The 20,244-nt window shown below is 41.5% G+C and overlaps 1 protein-coding gene across 1 annotated transcript; it reads left to right on the top strand.

Annotated features, from left to right (window-relative positions):
* Window positions 1-4,541: 4,541 nt before the first annotated feature.
* Window positions 4,542-14,475, top strand: pax8 (paired box 8). The gene is made up of 11 exons (XM_046066895.1): window positions 4,542-4,600; window positions 7,514-7,655; window positions 7,885-8,082; window positions 8,385-8,461; window positions 8,661-8,786; window positions 9,464-9,651; window positions 9,917-10,037; window positions 10,257-10,496; window positions 11,012-11,113; window positions 12,343-12,432; window positions 13,654-14,475. Exons 1-11 carry the CDS (start codon window positions 4,579-4,581, stop codon window positions 13,722-13,724), a joined length of 1,377 nt encoding a protein of 458 aa, XP_045922851.1. The 5' UTR covers window positions 4,542-4,578; the 3' UTR covers window positions 13,725-14,475.
* The last annotated feature ends 5,769 nt before the right edge of the window (window positions 14,476-20,244 follow it).

The raw sequence follows: 20,244 nt of genomic DNA, 5'->3' as shown, positions 1-20,244 counted from the left end.
GCTCCATTGTCCTGCAGCGGCACTGATGTATGGTGGCAGAGGAATGAAGGACTTCAATCACAAACTGACGAGATAAGGACTGAGGTCGCCTCTTCCGGAATTTTGGTTCCCCTTTTTCTTGCTGTAAACCTGTCGTGAATCTGAATAGGCTACATGTAGCCTACATAAAAGTATGAATTAATTCTCGCAGATCAACCTTTTCTCCAGGCAAAATAATTTAGGCTACTTAAAATCTTATTTTCAACAGATCACTTCCCCTAAAAAAAGTCCATATGGCTAAACCTGCTTTCATATGAGACAGGCGACGTGGTGCCGCGAATGGTTGTCATTAAGGGGTGTTGTGTTTGTTGTACAGGCTCGTGAGAACAACATTAACAGCGTTTTAACTATATCCTGACACTATGGTGTGACATCACGCGCTTACGAGCCCTGTTTTACGCATGGTGTAGAAAGTCAACTCTTCGTCGTTTGCATGCCTGCAAGAAATTTGTTTTTGTGCAGAAATCTCTTTTTAATGTTTCTTTATGCAGCGTCTGGAGGTAGCATTACCATTGTTGCATATATAGGCTCTAAATTAGTTTGTGTTTTATTTCATTTTATTACTCCTTGTTATCTGGCCAATAACCCTCTGTTTAATCTATGCCTAATTTATTTTTCAAGATGAATGTCAGTAAAAGACCAAGATGAGCTATGAAATAGTAGGCTACCAATAGACTCAAATGTTATCTATCGACTTTTGTGTGATTATTTTTCAGACTCCAGTGCCATTAGATCCAAAAAGAAAATAATTAAGCCCAAACTTTACAAAAAACGCCCTGGAGCACTCACAGGTGAGACTTGACCTAGGCTACCTGAGTTGAGATTTTATTATTTCATGATTCCAGATATTTTAACCTTGTGAGCAAAAGACAGAGGAGGAGAAAAATATATAGCTTATTTACCTGTTTTGTTTTGTTTTGTTTTTTACAGGACAAATACATTTACGGAAAAGAAAATAAAGATCGCTAAAGATTTTAAAGGGAAATGCCTCCTTTAATTAAAAACCCGATTTCACTGCGCTTGGAAAGGACAATTATTTGGCGATAAGAATCACATTCATCTCCTATTGAATTGGGCCTATAGGACTGTGTGTGGGACAGAAGGTCATTGGTTTGCACCGAAATATGCTTTTACACTTCTAGTGGTCCTATGTCCGTTTTCTTATTTTTCCCAATGAGTGATCAGTAAAAAAAAAAAAAACATAACATAAAACATAACTTTGGGGTCAGTGGTTCACCTTTCTGGCTACATTTCCGGCCTTTTCCTCAAGTCAGGTGTGCAGTAGCCATAAGCCTACCTGCATGGGGGGAACTCGGGCTCTTGGCAGCAAATTGGGTACTAAATTGTGAGTGAACGCAGTGGAATCGGACTCACATGCCTGTACAGTCTAATTAAAGTGGGGCTGTTGCTGGAGGCGCATGGAAACAAGCCGTCTCTCCTTGACGAGTGTCTCCGTACAGTCGCAGTCACTCAGTGGGAGTAATGCAATAAAAACACAGGGTCAGTTATCCACTTCTTTTCTTTTTTTTAAGCGCGAGTGTGTGTGGTACCGGGTGGGGTGCGGTGCTCTTCTGTTTTCCATAAAACCACACCTCCTGCTTCCTCTCCTTTACTCCTCCAATGGCTGCACGGCTCCGTCCTCTGCGCAGCCCCGGTTGGATAAAACCTGGCTGAGAGTTGGCAGCGCACACACAGCACAACACAACAGCAGCCCGGGCACACACCGTGTCACACCACCAGAGACCCCATCATTTGGATAATATCAGAATATCTGTGGGACGAGTTTTTTATTGTCTATTATTTGAGCTGCGTCGTTGAAAGGTAAGCCCTCGTTTCAGTTCCTCACTATCTGGTTGTGTTAGCCTGTGTGGTGTCTGATACCGGGAGTAATTAGTGATCCGCAGTCCTGACAGCACAGCGAGCTGAAAACCGTAACAGAGGAGACTTCAGTGATCCAAAAAAAAAAAAACGACAAATGAAAAAAATTAGAGACAGTAGCCTACTGTGCGCTAATGTCACGCTACTTTGGGTGAACATGAGGCATAATAATGGTAGCAGTTTATTATGATACGGGTGTAAAGATGTGACCATGTGCACATAAGGGGAAAGTTTTTTTTGAAGAAGAGTAATGATCAGTCGTCGTTACATAAAGAAATATCTGAACGATTGTGATTAATTCTCATATTTTTCTCCAATGCACATTCATACCTGGTCCAAAAAAATGAACCTTCGTGCTTGGGCCCGAGTTAAGAGGCTATAGGCTGTAGTTTCGGTGAATTATAAATAGCCCATGATTGCCTCTCATCTCTTTCCCGAACAGAAGCTGCGCGAGGGTCAACTGTTATAGACATAATTTATGCCAAGCGAAAGATCCAAATCCTTCACCTTTAGAAACTGTCAGATATAAACCTCACAAAATAAACGATCTAGACATAAACTAGGATCTTAAAATGCCAGTGATATTGTTCATATGTTCATGTTGACCTACAGGCTGGAGAATATTGATTGGCATTATTAACAGGAACAATTAAAACAGTAAGTAAAAGTTACAAGCAGTTGTTGTATGCTAGTATTAACGTCGTGTGGATGATAAGTTGTTATTATACTCACTGAAAGCTACACAGTTACATAAAAAAAATCAGGGAAATGTAAAAACTTACTTTGTTTCTAATCCTGCCTTGTTTTTCCCCAAAATCAGACCTCTTCTCAAAACTTCCATTAATTAGTAATTTATTAACTAACTATTATATTGTTTTGTTATTAGACTAATTCTAGAATTGTGCTCCCTACATTTTTATTTCAGCAGCTTAAGAAGTACAATTATTTTACCTCACGTTTTAAAATGTAAAATTTTTAAATATGGTTCTAGCCAGCTGCTTTAATTTTTGTACTGTACAAATAAAGTTTGAAATTAAAATATCCAGGTTTTTGGAGACAAATTGCAAATGATCACAGCCAACTACAATAAAATTAAAAAACAACACAGATATATTCAACAAAAATTTGAAGTTGCATTTCATGTTACACTACATTGTCAAATAAATGTATTAGTCATCATCAAAAAACAAAAGCTAATTAAAACAATACTAGGCTAGACTAAAGTGAAAATAAAGTATTCCCCTTATAGGCTTTATTTAATAGTAACAGCTTAAATGTTATTATCCACAAACCCAGAATAAGTTTAATCAAAAACTTCATTATAACTTATATTGTCAATCATCACATCTAATATCTAACAGTCTGTGACAGTCTGCTAATTATTTGGTTAATTTTAAACTGTCCACCCAGCAGGGCCTGACAGCTTAAACAGCATGCTAACATTTTGACAATCAACAGTTCCACACAGTAACATTAACACTGGCTTTATTAATCTTTTGCGTATAAATGCCATTCTTTTCCACTTTTGTCAAAACCTATTATTCCAATAATTGCAGTTGATGTAAATTAACAGCAGTCCTACATGTATGTGCATTAATGAAGGTACTGCCACTGTTTTATTTTACTTAGTATATGACATAATGTTCTGCTCTTATTACTGTGAAGATCACCCAGAAGTGTGGAGAGGTGTGCAGCAGCTGAGCAGATGGAGCCTGTAAACAATTCTTATGCATGGACAATAACCACTGCCAATTACATATTTACAACAGATTTGGCATCTTTTAGTTAAGACTTGAAATTCTAATAATTTGTGTCATCTCTTCACTCCATCTGAGTTGTTTAATTTTAATTCCAATTACAAATCAGAGATGAAGAAGGCTCTTGAGATCTTTAAGAAAAGTCCTCTAATTCATGTTGACTTGATTCTGGTTAATTTCATTTAATATAGATTTTTGTTCAAAAGATAAAATAATTTATTTAAACAAAGTCCTGAAGAGTGATTCTCTCTCTCCTCCAACTTTTTCCACTTACATCAGATCTACTTTACATCATTACACATATATTACGCTCCAATTCTTCGGTCCAATACCCAAAATAAAATACACTTTCTGGTTATAATAATTATAAGGTGATTAATGAGACCAGTCAATCCTAATTACCAAGCGGCTAATGAAGGGGAATTTTATGTATAACAGGAGCAGCCATCTGGATTGGCCGAAGGGGAAGAAAATTTTTCATGTTTTACAAATACTTCTTATTAAATCACAGTATTTTTTACAGAAATACAGTTACACGGGCCTGTTCTATTTAGTCTTAATGTTAAATGACCTCAGTCTCTTCTACTGTCCACCACCTGTCTCATGTACAGGTGATTTAAAGACAATATTCAGTTTATTAGCTGTATTTCCCCGTAGAGGCACACAGGGTGCCACTGCGAAACACCAGCTCAGTGGACCTGTACGAGCTCAGAGGCACCACATATATGACAAACAGCCTGTTTCACAAACCACTGTTCTCCTGCAGCGTGTGGTCGACAGTGACGCTCAGGAGTGACACTGATGCCAGACGAGGCAGGGCGGGGAGTAAAAACACTTTAACTGGGACAGCGTGGAGGAGAGCGTCACGTTCAGCTGGTGGAGCAAGGACCAAATACTCAGGGATATGTCCACCAACAGTGGAAGAGGTAAATACACAACACAAGCTTCTTCTGCTGCTGACTGAACAATTAGGCTAAACATATTTGGCATTTCCTGACCTTTAAAACCTCTCTTATTAACTTCCAGCCGTCCCCTTTTATTTCCTCTCATGTTGTGAGGTTTGGAAAAAATATTTAGCATTCATAGGCAGCATACAAACATTTATTAAATGGTTTACACAACACATGCACATATTGCAGTTGTAAGCAGATATATATGTATTTGTCTAAAGCTGTAACTCCTCCTGTGGGCACCAATAAGTGGAGGCTGCTGCATAAACAGATAATATAGTGAAACACAGAAATGCCCTTATATCTGCACAACTACATTATAGTGTATTATAAACCATTTATTAAATGTTTATATAATGCTTAAAAAGGCTAAATAAGGGAAAGTTACTATGTCAGCTTGTTCCAGCTCTTTATTTAACCTTTATTATGTGTAGATGAGCGTTAAATATACAATCCCATGTCTCCATGTGGGTTATGGCTGCACCATATAGTGTGCACGGTTTTATACACATTTATCCAAAATGTGGCCTGGTATATCTGGTGTGTTCAGAAACGTTGGGATTTCCACTAGAATTTAAAATAAAGTTCTGTAGGGCACTCTCATTAGACATAAGGCATGTCAGTCCCACCCAGCCTAATATTAGCTATGAGACACACACTGGAAACATTGTTGGAGAAGGAAGGCCTATGGGATGCAGAGAGGTGTTTTGTCTGCTCAGTGTGATTCTTGAGAGAATGAATTGTTTTTGGGGTTTTTTCTCTGGTTGTAGTGCAGGATATTATGGAAGTTAATTGGATGGCACTTAAAGCTGTCAAATTTAAATTTAGAGCAATCCTCCCCTGGTCAGAGCCACTACAGTTGGGTCAATCATGGAGCAGCAGGAGGCTAACGGTTTGTTTCTATATATCTATCTATATATAGGACATCTAAGTGTTTTCGTAATGAACTCGCGCTTTGTTTTCTTGTTTTTGGGTGTGCACGCGGGGTCTGTAAGCCATGCGCGCGTGCGTGCTCACCGCCCCCCGGGTCTGCTCCGCTTTAATATCCTGCAGGTTGATGAAGCTTGGCGGGGAGATTTTTTTCCACACTCCGCTGGCAGCGTTAATAGAGGCTCCCTCCCTCCCCCTCGTCGGCCTCGTCCGGCTGTTTGATGTGGAAATGAAAGCTGGGAAAAGGCTGAGAAAAAGAAGCGTCTCAATGGGTTAAATTAAAAGCAATGGTGTTCTTGCAGAGTCACCACCGTGCAGCCTGTAGAGAAGATAGTGGAGGATGGCGGTGAAACGCAGCCAGCGCTTTGTCTGTTGGTGTTTACCGGGGGGAAAAATATATTTTTGTAGGTTATTTTGCAGGAGCAGAATTTTAAACATCTCTGGATATCATTTAGACCAATGCATTGTTGCTATATGTTACAAATGTTTGCCTAATAATTTATATTTCTGAAAATCAAATTTAAGACATTAACAGTGTTGCTTTTTGTTATTCACAATATTTTCAGCATAGGTACAAATAGGCTAAATACACTAACAACAAAACGACATCACATTAGCAATAAAACACTATCAGCTCCACATGTTATTAATAATAAAATGACATATAAAATGTATTAGCAGTATATTGCAGGATACCAAAGTAGCTTCTTATGTTGTAGAAAGCATATTTATACATGAATAAAAATAAGCACTGTGCCATCATTTCTTGTAAATTCCAGAGGAAAGGTCAAGTATGATGTAAAAATATTGTTAAACATTATTTATATATTTAAAAAGACTGATAATACAAAAATGTGGAGTGATTCCATGTATTTCTTAATTATTTAAATGTCTGTTTCTGTGTATGATATGTTTCTGTGTTCAAATGATTAGGATCACCACACAGACATTTACATGACATGTTTCCCTATCATCATTTCCAAGGACAATGCAACAAGAGAGTCACCGTCACTGAAGCCCACTGGGCCTCATGTCACAGCCCTCAAAACAAATTAGTGGCAAATAAATGAGAATTGTGAGAATAGGCCTGCAGGTATTAATCATAAGGAGGTGATTAGCCTGTAAGTAATCAAACAACCATCAATTTAAAAGGATGAGCTTTGCTGTTGGGTACAGTTAAACGGGTACAATATAACAATACGAAAGTTTAATCTTATGGATTCACTGAACAGTTTAGACAAGTAAATAAGTAAATGCTAATAAATCAACTCTGAAGCAGGAATGCCACAATCTTTCATCCACTACTCACAGCCCCTGATTGTGGTGAAGGTTTGTTTCTTCTCGCTGCTTTCATCGTCTCCTGTGTTCTCCACTGTTTTAATGTAAAACTTCATTACAGTCCAGACAACACCGGCACTGCTATAATTTATCAAGACACATTTGACCTTCAGCCTGTTAGACAATCAATGATAAATGTTGCGGGTCACTTTTAAAAGAATCAAAGTGGCTCGTCAGCTTTTCAGAGACCACATAGTACTCTGTTTGGGAAAGTTAAATAATTTTCTTTCTTTACTGTTTTTGATCCCTGAGGCTAAAGCAAGTAATGCAGTAATGTATTCTAAGCTTTTTTTCACAGCTACTTTTTCATTATCACTTGTAACATTGAATGAGTTGATGACTTAAACATGCTTTTTCATACAGACAGAAACTCTGTCGTGTGTGTGTAATTTATCCACTCATCATGTTTTACCATAGGGACAACTTTTAGGGATCTAAATTGGACTCCTTGGTTTAGTTTCACTGCTAAAATGTTTTCTGTCTTCACTGTGATTAGTCTGGGTCTGCAGTGCCCTCAAAAGTGTGTGTGTGCGGTTGAGGTTGGCATGTCTTAGGTTCCATGACATTTATGAGTGTTCATCCCCCCTCCTCCCCCAGGTCATGGGGGTCTTAACCAACTAGGTGGAATGTTTGTTAATGGACGCCCGCTTCCGGAGGTGATCCGGCAACGCATCGTGGACATGGCCCACCAGGGGGTTCGGCCCTGTGACATCTCGCGGCAGCTCAGAGTCAGCCACGGCTGCGTCAGCAAGATCCTGGGACGGTAAGCACGTCAACAAGCACCTTACTCCACTTCCTGTTACTGTTAATCAGCCTTGTTCGTATTCTTTGACCTCTGAAAGTCTGTTTACTTATCCAGGACACTTTGGTGTTTGTCTGACAGCCAAGCTTGAAGTAATGACTGAAAACCTTTACTTGCTTTAATCAAAACTAAAGGTCCCATACACACAATCAATCCTCAACACCCTCCTTGTCTTCCATCTGTCTTCCAGTTACTACGAGACAGGCAGCATCAAGCCTGGCGTGATCGGCGGCTCTAAGCCCAAGGTGGCCACCCCGAAGGTTGTGGACAAAATCGCAGAGTACAAGAGGCAGAATCCCACCATGTTCGCCTGGGAAATCAGGGACAGACTGCTGGCAGAGGGAGTGTGTGACAGTGACACGGTGCCCAGCGTGAGCTCCATTAACAGGTGACAAACTGAATTATGAACGAGACCATGTTAGAGGCACTGATATGCCACTGTGGCTCCGCGGCATTTAGACATCTGGCTTCTTGGATGATGGATGAGTAAGATTGAGTGCATTTTTGAGGGTCATGAAACCAACATCTACTAAAGATGTTTTAGGAAATGAAGCAAATATTTCACAGACAAGAGAAACTGCATCTTCCTTCAACATTGATATGCTGTCTTTATGGCGATGCTTACACCCACCAAACAACAATTAAAGAGACTGTTAAATGTAAAATTAATGCTCGCTCTTTTTGCTTCAGAATAATTCGAACAAAGGTCCAGCAGCCGTTCAATCTGCCTCTGGATGGAAAAGGCCTGAGTCCGGGGCAAACTTTAAGTAAGTCGTGCACACACGCGCAATGGAGGCCGTGTCACCATCTGTATCACCAGGCATTATCATGTGATGGCGAAGGATTAAGGTTAAAGATTAAAGAACATCCTCATCGTTGTGTAGGATTCAGTTCATGACCTTGTCCTAACAGGACTAGTGAGATGTACAGTATCATGTCCGCTGTGTCTGTGTTTCTCTCTCTCAGTCCCCAGCTCGGCAGTCACCCCTCCCGAGTCTCCACAGTCGGACTCTTTGGGCTCCACCTACTCCATCAGTGGCTTGTTGGGTATCCCCCAACCCAGCGCCGAGGGCAAGAGGAGCCACGATGACAGTAAGAATTACATCAAATAAACGAGACACCACACTTCGGCATACTTTTGTTTTATTGTGGTGGTTCATGGGAGGAAGCCCATCAGATCTTGTTTTTTTCTGCTAGTTTTTGGAGCATACTGAAGTCGTTTCCAAACACAAGCACTTACATTCAACTTTATTCCAGGTTAATGTTTAGTTTCTGAAAGTATATTTGCATCCTGCCTTGAAGTCACTCACTTCAAAATATCTGGAAAAGCTGAAAAACACCTTTATTTAATAACTTATTCGACCTTTACTTTACCTGAAATTCATTCACAAGGGGGAACAGGCTGAGAGGCATCAAAGTAAGAGCAATGAAGGGATACATGAAAGAAAATCTGCTCAGTTTGAGGCCTGCTGGAGTTGAAAGTGTAAAAAAACAGCCCATTCACACTCTTAAAAAATAAACCTAATCTACAAAATCCTGACACCCATTCTTTTATATTGCACCCACATTATGTTTGGAAAGCTATTAGTATGAGTGTAAGGTTAAACGGTTGAGAGTCATTTCAGCATTTTAACATTATGTAATAAAACAGTTCAATCCTCTGTATTTTTTTATACTTTGCCTGAGGAGTTTGATTTGCACTTTCACCATACATATCACATGTGAACTGTCTGTTCATTAACCATCCGCCCTCCCTCGGTGCCTCTCAGGTGATCAGGAGAGTTGTCGGCACAGCGTGGACTCTCAGGGCAGCGGAGGCGTCCCAAGGAAACAGATGAGGGTGGATCACTTCTCCGCGGCCACGCAGCATCTGGACTGTGGGTTTGATCGGCACCACTATCCGCCGGACTCATTCGGCTCCGCCTCCAGCAGCAAGACAGAGCAGGTACAAACAGGTGTTATGTTTGATATGCACTGAAGCACCACTCAGAAAGTCTATATAAGGAATAAATGCAAAGTGAACACAGTGATTCCTAGATCTGCTGTCCTTGGTCTTGTTTTCATATTTTCTTTACATTTAAGATTTCTTTCTCGACAATTTCAAACTGTAAATTGAAAAAAATAAAACCCTTTGTTTTATGGCTTGCACACATGCATGTTTGCTCCTTCTCATACATATGCACACTTTACATCAATAGCTAATCCCTGTTCATCATTTGCAGACTTTGTACCCGCTATCCCTCATCAATGGCAGTCTAGACGAGGCAAAGACCAGCCTCTCAACATCCAGCTCTGCCATTGGACGGAATCTGACTGCGCACCAGAGCTACACCATGGTGACTGGTGAGACTCTTAATGTTATGATGTACCTTTGACCCGCGTGCTGACTCCTACAACACACAACAGTGCACCTGTAACCATCAAGCCACTCACTCTTTGTTTGTTTTTGACATTTTCACTCACTTTTATTGTTCATAGTTCCCCTCATGTTCACCATTTGTTTTCATTTTCTCACCCGCCTGCACCCCGCTCACCACTGCACACTGGCTGTCTCCACCTCAGAGCCCCTACAGTCCCTGCCGCTCTGTCTAAAACAGGAAATGTCCCCAGAAGTAACCAGCACGAGCCCCTCCCCAAACATGGCAGCGTCCAACCTGGCGTTCGTGGAACTGCAGGCGCTGCAGAAGCCCGTTTCTGTCAGCAGCAGCTGCGGCAACTCCAACCATTTCCCTAACGCCTTCAACTCATTCTCCCATCATGCACCAGTGTACGGGCAGTTCGGCAGTCAGTCTATCATCTCAGGTAATGCCGGCATCCATCTCATTCATGTTCACACATTTGTCATGTGCAACTTTTCTCAAGGGACCATTAGTGTAAGGCTGGAACTAAAGATTTTTTTCATTACTGATTAAACTGCTGTTATTTGATCCACTTTCAGTTAATTAGTTTTTTCTTTGAATTGTCCGAAAATTATGAGAAATGGGGAGAATGGGGCGGCACAGTGGCCCGGTGGAACGGTGGATAACACTGTGGCCTCACAGCAAGAAAGTCCTAGATCATAGAAGACAAAGAAAAGCAGAAAATACTTACCTCCGAGTAGCTGAAAGCTGTGAAGTTTTGGCATTTTTTCTCAAAAAAAAAATTCAAATTGTTCTGACTGTCAACTTATCAATTTGTTGACTAAATGTTTTCATGTTTTTTCTCTGCAGCAAAGACAAACCTAAAACCAGAAGGTCTTGTAGCTGAAACAAATGTAAAATAGTAACTTCAACTTCTATCTTGACGTTAAAGGTGTGTGTGTTGGTGTGTGTTTTTAGGTCGTGACATGGTGAGCTCCACCTTGCCAGGCTACCCACCTCACATCCCATCCCCTGCCCAGTCAGGATACTCCTCCTCCGCCATCACGGGCATGGTTGCAGGTAGGGCGCAGTTTTGACTTTAGGAATTAGGTAGGAAACAGAAATCAAATGACGCCAAATGAGTAAGACAGGTAGACGGAGAAGGGAGGATGATGACGGCAGGCAGAGAAGGAATAAAGAGAAAGAGAGGAAGGGATGAAGGCCTGTAGATTAACAGGAAGACGGGTAGAGTCAATGAGTAGTCTTGCCAGGGTGAACTGTATAGTGTGTGTGTGTGTGTGTGTGTGTGTGTGTGTGTGTGTGTGTGCGTGCGTGCGTGTGCGTGCATTTGGGTGTGGGTGTGTGTGCGCGGGTGCACATGGGCCCAGGGGGTACAGGGAGCAGGCTGGGGGTTCCGCCTTGCTGCCCACACCCCCCACCCAGACACCTCTGACCACACATCGCCATGGGAACCAGGGGGCCCAGGAGGGAGATGCAGGGTGGGCTGAGGGGGTGTAAAGTCTGGGTATGAGCAAAGAGGAGGAGGGTCTTTGTGATGTGTGTGTGTGTGTGTGTGTGTGTGTGTGTGTGTGTGTGTGTGTGTGTGTGTGTGTGTGTGTCTACGTCAGGATGCCTGCATACGACGTGAGAGAGAGAGAAAGGGAGTGTGTGTGTGATGTGCCTTTTTTTATTTGAAGTCTGCCCTCCGAAGCGCGAAATGAGAGGGTCTGATTTATTATTTTTCTGGTGGGCTTGCTGTGAGGAAGCGTTGCTACACAATTACTGAGTAAAAGTGGGGGGGTTAGGACAGGAGGAGGTGGAGGGGGGGTTGGGGTGGGGGGCTCAGGGATTCATTCCAGCCAACATAATTACCAATTAGATATTGGAATGTTAAAAAAAGAGAAAAGAAAGAAAGAGGAGTGCCAGAGAGGCTAAAGCAGGAAGTGTAGGACGGCAAGAGGAGAAGGAGGCGGAGGGCATTTCAGAGGGCAGAGGCTGAGTGATGCGAGGGGCCGGGCGCCGAGGAGAGAGGGCGTAGAGGCTAGCTGCATGCACGGACCACTGGGCCGAGGGATTTTACCCTCAGCCATCCACCTGCACCACAGATTAATGGTTTACAGGCCGCACTAACTGTTGGTGAATTATGTGCTAAGGCTGAGCAGATGCTGGCACACACACACAAACAACTCCACTCTGTACAGCTCCTGGCGACGTATTAGCTTTGCCTGTTAATAAGGAATGTTTTCTTTTTTGTATTGCGTGTTTTATCTGGGAGTGAGTGTTTGATGATGTCTTTTACTTTCTTGCAGCAGGTGCAGACTACACAGGTCAGACCTACAGCCATTCGCCCTACACCTCCTACAGTGAAGCCTGGAGGTTCACCAACTCCAGCATACTGGGTGAGTGGGAACACACCAAGAGTACTGTGCTGTATACATTTCTGTTACCTCAGGATATGTTTAGATTTGCCTTAATAATTGTGACCTTCACAAACAAAAGACAAATTATTTAGATGTTTGAAATGGTTTTCAGTGCTGTAGGAAAGAGGAGAGACTCACCAGGAAGTGGCATGCAAACTGCCTAAGTCACATGTCATATAATGACATTATTAACCAGGGTTTACTTACGGCTCTGTGCTCCACCTTAATTAAAAAATTTCACTTATTTAACCTTTATTTAATTAGTTAAAGTCCCAAAAAGGTTGGAAAGCTCTTTTGCGGCACAAAAGCTACAGGCAAAACAATATAAAATCAAAAGATTTTCTACAGCAAAAAGGCTCAAACAAACAAAAAGGGAGATGATAAGCAGGGGAGTAATTTACAATGTTTACAACACAATTACAATTACAATTCAAAAAACTCCTATTTGGATGAATGGTATATTGCCCTGTCATTGCTGAGATCATGAAGACTATGAATCAAACAAGCGATACATCAAATTTAAATTCCTTTTACACACTTTTCCAGGAAGCTTGATGCCATTCTTTTCCATCTCTGCTCATCCATCATTACGTTTACATTTGTTCATTTGGCAGACACCTTTGCCCAAAGCGACATACTAACAAGGTACAGTCAAAGCCACAGTAGATCAAGCCTTCAAATATAAGTGTCACCACATCAGTTCCATATTCCACCTGACCTTGGGGACAAATCTTTTTGTCTGAGAAAATGAAATCTGAATCACATTATGTCATTAGCAGAGAGATAGTGGTGAAATTAAACACTGGGTTTAAAAATCATATACAAACAAATATGCTAGGCAAGTTAAAAAAAACTCCTATTTGGATGAATGGTATATTGCCCTGTCATTGCTGAGATCATGAAGACTATGAATTGACATGGGACTGGTGTATATATGCCCAGAAGCTTGTTTTTACAGAAGCTCAGAGCCATTTGGGTTCTATCCTGGCTAGAAAAAGAAAGTCCTGCATTTCTCTTATCTTCACGTGAGGGGGTTCAGACACAATTCACTCACAGCACAAACAGCCCGAGCTGCTCAGACTTTCAGCTCAACCATGTGCAGTAAAACCTTGGATAAGATTGATCAAGGAAAGTCCGATCCATCTCCCCACCCCAACACCTTCCACTTCTGAAGGCCTCCATCTGTGTCTCCCCCCGCAGGTTCACCCTATTATTACAGCTCGGCCTCCCGCACCGCTCCCCCCTCCGCAGCCGCCTACGACCACCTCTAGTCCCTGCTGCATGGACAGACTCTGCGCTGGTGCTGGACCTGACTCGACCCGGGGCCAAGACCGGAGAACATTACATCAGCTGACACACATCTGACCATGGACCAAGGCATGAAAGTCAAAACTGGATGTGAACTTGAGACTCTGCTGATGAACCAGCAACACATTTGTTTGTTTTTATATCCTCTCATGGTCTACTACTCACCAGTTATTTATTTGTCAGTACTGATACCGTTGCCCAGGGTAACTCTGACTCATGCACGTTTACACATTGCTAACACTGAACTCCAACCTAGAGCCTGTTTCCAGAGACTCAGCCCAACATCTCACATCAAGGTGCATATCTTCAGTATATAGAGCTCTTTAACGCTGTTTTGGCCAAAGACTTAATTTTTCGCACATCTGCAACTTGACTCCACTGATCCAGTGAATACGGATATGCAACTTCTTATACTGAACTATGCCTGCTTTTGTTTACAATGTTTTTGTCCCATCATCACTAAATGAATTCCTTTTTGTGATCAGTGTCTGCTTGCAAATTCATTTTGTGACTTGTTTTCACTGTAAATTCAGAGATTTTTTTAAAGAGCGTTCCCATAGTGAAAATAGAGTAAAAGGTGACACAGTTGCAACAAAATGCCCTCATATGCCCCTCAAAAACAATTAATGCATTTGTCTAGCAATATGTACATATTGTAAATGATGAATTACTTATGGGGAAGTGAAGCAGTTTTACGCAGAGAGTGACCGATGAGGGCGGGGGACGATGGTGATGGCTACTAAAACCAACAAGGCTTGAAATACATTTGTTTTGCGTCAGATAACTTTAGTTTGTTGTCATGCTGATGTTATGATGTTTGGTAAGAACTGTGACTATTTTTTCTTATACTGTTATTAATATTATTGCAGATGTAAATAATGAATTTCTAAAGAATTATTTTAATTAAAGCATGACAAATTTCTTGCTGTTTTACTGTTGTCTTTTCTAAAGAATGGTTCTGATTTTACAAACTGAAAGCTGACAAAGGAATAATGTTTTCTGTAAATAATTATTTGTACAAGTGAAGAGATAGAATAGCCTAATTGGTTAACTAATATTTTGATATGTTAATGAGTGCTTAAGTGAAGTCCTAAACTTTTATTATTATTATTATTATTATATGTATTATTATTATTATTGTTGTTGTTATTATTATTATTAGTAGTAGTAGTAGTAGTAAAATCCGGGTAATTAAAAACACGTTAAAAGTCAACTGCATATGCTGAAATGGTGAATATTTTTTTGCAACTCTCAGCATTTTAAAAGGACGAAAGCAATGATCCCGAAAACACGCGCATCTGTTTAATTTCTTTTTTTATTTTCTGCATCATGTAGTTTTATTAGCAATTACTTCGTCCCTCTTTGCGGCCCTTATAATTGCAGCGCGTTAACGATGCCACGGTTCGGCGGTGCCGCGGCCCACCTGGTGCCGCCGCGTGGGACGACGTGAGGATGATGGAGAGGGAGGCCGCATGACGATCTAGTACCGAGACCTGCAGCACGTGAAAGCAGGTGCGCTCAGACAGTTACACATTGCACATATTGCAACTATTGTAGTGACCTGTGAGTGATGCGGAAACCTCTGTCTAAATAACATATAATAATAGCCTATAGTTTTACTGTTTATAAGTAAACACGTGGTTTGATGGGATTAGAATATATATATAATCTCAATACATCATGTGTGTAATTATACATTATATATTTATATTATATATTTATAGACAAACCTTTCTATTATATATATATATACAGAAAAGTAAAGTTTATATATATACAATGTTTTATAATCTTTCTTCTTTTATTGGTTTTGTTTTTGTATCTTTTAAAATTAGGCTATATCTAGAAACTTTAAGATTTCCAGCAGTCTGGTTAACAAATGCTTAAACTTGCTTCAGTTTCAGTGCTGGGTTTAACCCTCTTTTGTGGAGGCTGCTGTTTGCTCTCATTAGACCAGTGCAACCTCTGCAGTTCACAAACTTCTGTGTGGTTCGTGGCCTAATTCACCATTAAAGAAACCCTCAAACCTAATTACATAACTCTTGAATCAGACAGTATAAAGGCTTTTGTCTGACTTCTGAGACAATCACTTAAAGTCCTCAATATCAGTTCAGTCATATTGTTATCTGTCTGCTGATGAAGATCAGCCCTGACGTCTTTCTGTTTACAGTATGCACTTCTCTTTCTCTCTGTCCCTCCAAGCCTCCCTTCTTCTCACATTTCACCATTTTCCTGACTCACCTCTTTACACCCCTCTCTTTGTATCCCTCTCCTGCAGCCGCACTACTGTATACACCGTGTACCGCCCTGTAAACTTTAAACAATAGCTGCACTTCATCCCATTGTTGTCCAAGTGGCCTGGCCCACTTCAGACAGCCCATCAACTGACAGGACACTTATTCTTTCCAGTTCCTTGCTCAGGCATGCAGAAACACGCACCCACATCCATATACACTCATACATACAGAGGAGCTTTTAAGTCAACGTGCTTCACAGGGACAAGGCAAACCTTTTCACTGAACCCAAATTCAAATTCCTCAGCTAGCTGATGTCCGGCCAGAGAAATAACAGCAGCAAGCGCTAAACATTAACAGTCTCCCTGCCAAAAGACAAACAGAACATTATAGAGCTACACTCAAGCCACAGCAGAAATAACTCCTCTCTGTCTCTCTATGGGCCTATTAGTAAGGAGGTTTCGGGCCACAGTGATTCTGGTAATGAGCCCGGCAGCACAATACAGGCACCGGGCCGGAACAGCTGAGGGCAGACAAAGCTGGCAGGACGGGGCGACTGGGACTTACTACATTTAACACTGTGTCTGTGTGTGTGTGTGTGTGTGTGTGTGTGTGTGTGTGTGTGTGTGTGTGTGTGTGTGTGTGTGTGTGTCTGTGTGTGTGTGTGTGTGTGTGCGTGCGTGCGTGCATGCGTGTGTGTGTGTGTGTGATAGAGAGACAAGAGAGCAAGAATGTCTATCTATGTGTGTGTGTTGTGTGATTTAACTCTGTGTGTGTCTGTGTGGAAGAGAAGACATGTGCCCCATTACCATTATGGGGACAAACTCAAAGACAGAATAGGGGCCCCTGGAGAAATTGCTGCCAAAAAGGCAGCAGAGGAGTGTGTGGCAATCAGTGGGATGACGGGTCGGGGTTGTCCTGCGCCAGTCATCTGGAAAGTTCTCCACTTATCTCTGGGCCCGAGACACTGGCCAACCAATTCAGCCTGGCAAATAAGTATTATGTAGGCTGACAGAATTTGTCCGTCCAAATGAGCTGCAGAACACGTTGTTGTTTTAAACTGTGAATGGCAGCCCTGCTGTGTCTGCCCCGCCCGGTTCAGGCTTCTTTGTGGCCCTCGAGAAAACCCAGATTGTGTGAGTGAACCCATCACCTTGTTGATGAATTGTTTTGGAGGAAGCCTGGCTGATAATTCTGAACCATTTGTCGTGTTTTACATCTTTTATTTGAGTCTTTCACAGATATTTTGCAGCCCTGTCACAGTATGAGATTTTGATTCTGCTGTGTCGACTAATGCCAACTTCTCATTCTCACTTGGCTCAAAGTTAGATTAAAGAGGTCCCTGATAATCGAACACCATCTGAAATCCCCTCCCTAAGCCGTCTTGACATTGGAATTGTGGGAACTGTGTCCGACAATTTTTGTACATTTCTTTACAAAACTACTTCCGTCACTTTTCTTATGTAGAGCCCAAGCAGCAACCTCCGGGTCTGAAAAGTGAAGCCAATGTGGGAGTGCCTTAAACCTGCATTCTTCATAAAGGCCAGAAAGGGGCGAATCCACTGGTTGAAAAAAGGTCTGTTTGCGCTGGAGTCTATGACAAAGTGACTTTCTCACTTGATTTATTACATCAGTAAACACTTTCTGAATGCATTTATGGTCTCAATCGCTAGTTTCACATCTTCTTCAATACAGCATGATATTCATTTTGTAAATTATGGTTCCATTTAGAATAAAATAGATGATAAATCAGGGTATGCTTTAGGGTGTGGCTACCTTGGGATTAATCAGTCACTACCATGGCGACCTGTCAATCAGGATAGAGGCGAATTGTATCCACTGCACTGTGTATATTTAACTACCCATGAACGTGTTTTTGGGTCCTGTCTGTGTTTTCATCTAAGAACCTTGACACGTTCACACATTTTGGTCACCTAAAGATGTCTTGTTCATTGCTCGGTTGTACTAAAAGACACTCTAAGGAGTCAGCTGTTCTGTTTTTCTGGTAAGTACATTTTATTTTAGGCCTGTTTTAGGCCTGTTTTTTCACTTTTAATTAATATCATAGTTAAAGTGAATTACGGCTGCACCTAACCAAGCTAGCTAGCACCACCCTCTCATTCAAATATGGTCTTGTCTGGGTCCAAAAAAACAAGATGGCGAATGCCAAAATGCCAAGCTCGAGGCTTCAGAATGGTAGTCCACAAACCACCGAGGGAAGTCACAGCGGGTACGTCCACTTCTTTTATACAGTCTATGGTGGAGCCATGTCCAATATGAAAAGTCATAAACAGAAAGTACAGTTGGGCAGAAGATATTGTCATTAGTTTCGCTGGTATTGTAGTGAAGTATTAGACACAATTTTGACGCCAGGATAACCAGATGAAAGGTTAAGGGATAATCAAAGTTGTAATCAGTTGTTGTCATGACAATTTAAAATAGTCTAACCAAAAAATATCTAATATATCTAATATTTATATAATGTAAAATAACTAAGTAAGTTGGTGCTTCCAGGTCTTCTGTTTCCACAACCAAAAATTAATCATTAAGTTCAACATCCAATAACTGTCAAGACATTTCACTAAAAACCACAAGTGTCAACCTTATTATTTATTTACCAAAGTCAGTAGAATTCATCCTCTTGGATCCATGAATGTCTGTGCAAAATGTTGTACCAATCCATCCAGTAAAGGTTGAGATATTTCATTCTGGATCAACTGGACGACCTTGCCATCCAAAGGCCTCAGACCACCTGTGCGGACTTCAAATGACAACACCGTCCTTGTATTTCAAGAAGCTATCTACTCTCCTCCACCTTTATTCATAATGAATCTAGAACAAATGTGCCAGTCAAACAGAGCAACGCGGTCAAACAGAGGGTGTTTCTGTGCAGGAACAGGCGGAGGAAGGAAACACAGGTGCCCTGTGTCCTACCAGCCTATTAAACAACACACAGGCCCTGAAGGAAGGAAGCTACCATTGACTGGAAGACATCAAGAAAAACACACCTTTCAAAGCACACACAGCACACACACATTCAACACTACACACAAACCGAGGTGGATAAAATCTGCCAGGTATCAGGTACTGCCCCGAGGGAGAGAGTTGACCTGTGGAGGCCGGGGGAGTCAAACACGCAGCTGACAAATAGCTCATTCAACATCACATACATATCTCCATAATGTTGTCTTATCCTTGAATTGCACAGTAGACTAAAGATTATCAATCAGAAAAAAGAATTGATTCAAACATTGATAGACTTGGATTGAGTGCTACAGTTAAAACTAATTCCTATGAGCTGAAAGATGAAACGAGATAAGATGGAGGGGATTAGTTCACAGACATTCTTGCTCCGCTCTATACGTTGCATTGACCCATGGAGCGCCGGCTTTAAGATCCCATCCGCAATGTTTGTTCTGCATCTTAAAAGCCACCGAGTCTGTGCCCGAGGAGTGTTGTCAGAGGCAGGAGTGTGTGTGGAAGAAGAGAGGGCAAAAAGAGGTCATGCGTTGAAATGCCCTTAAGCAAGGCACTTGCTATAACTCTCTCAATGAGAGGCTCCTTTCCTACAAAAAGCATTTGTTAAAGGGGGACTATGAAGGGTTGGGTCTGGTGAAATCAAAAGGGTGATTCATGTTTGGGTCTGATTGGCAAATAAAATGAAAATGTCGGGTCCTGAGAAAAGCCGCACTAATGAGTGCGGTCTGGGAGAAAAAAAAGGCAAGTAAGATGTTTTTCTTCAGTGCCTCCCATTTCTTTCAAATCAAGTTACAGCAATAAAAGAATATCACCTCCCACTGAAATTTACACTCATATGAAAACCGAATATATTGAGTGTGTTTGGCTCTCTGCAGTCAACGGTCAGAAAGTACACGAGTGTGCTGGATAAGAGCAGGACAGAAGAGGAAGAGAGTCATAAGTTAACAACTCAGTGAAAGAGTTGAATGGAGTCTCAGTGGAAAAACAAAACCCCTGCAAGGATGACAGAGAGACTTCAAGGGCCCTGGACGGAGAAAGAAAAACCACAACGGCAGCAGTCAAGAGCGAATGGATGGAGAGAGAGAAACAGAGGAGGGGGAGGATGCCGAGTGGGAGACAAAAAGAAAATGTTTTTCCAACAGCCAGAGTGGGAGAAATCAAGTGTTAGTGCAGATAGGAGATAAAAAGTAACAAGTAGAGCGTGCGAGGCGTCAGCAGCAGATGGAGAATATGCGTCAGGAGGAGCATCGAGGGCAGAAAAAAAAAAATC

This window comes from Micropterus dolomieu, linkage group LG13 (genome assembly GCF_021292245.1).
Source record: "Micropterus dolomieu isolate WLL.071019.BEF.003 ecotype Adirondacks linkage group LG13, ASM2129224v1, whole genome shotgun sequence".
NCBI lineage: Eukaryota > Metazoa > Chordata > Actinopteri > Centrarchiformes > Centrarchidae > Micropterus > Micropterus dolomieu.
The sequence above is the reverse complement of the archived record's forward strand: the minus strand, read 5'-3'. Positions and strand labels throughout refer to the sequence as shown.

Excerpts from the sequence above, each read along its gene's own strand:
- pax8 (XM_046066895.1), top strand. The coding sequence starts at position 4,579 with ATGTCCACCAACAGTGGAAGAG. Across the intron at positions 9,652-9,916 it reads CAGAGCAGGTACAAACAGGT|ACTTTGTACCCGCTATCCCT; the intron begins GTTATGTTTGAT and ends CATCATTTGCAG. Across the intron at positions 10,497-11,011 it reads CAGTCAGTCTATCATCTCAG|GTCGTGACATGGTGAGCTCC; the intron begins GTAATGCCGGCA and ends GTGTGTTTTTAG.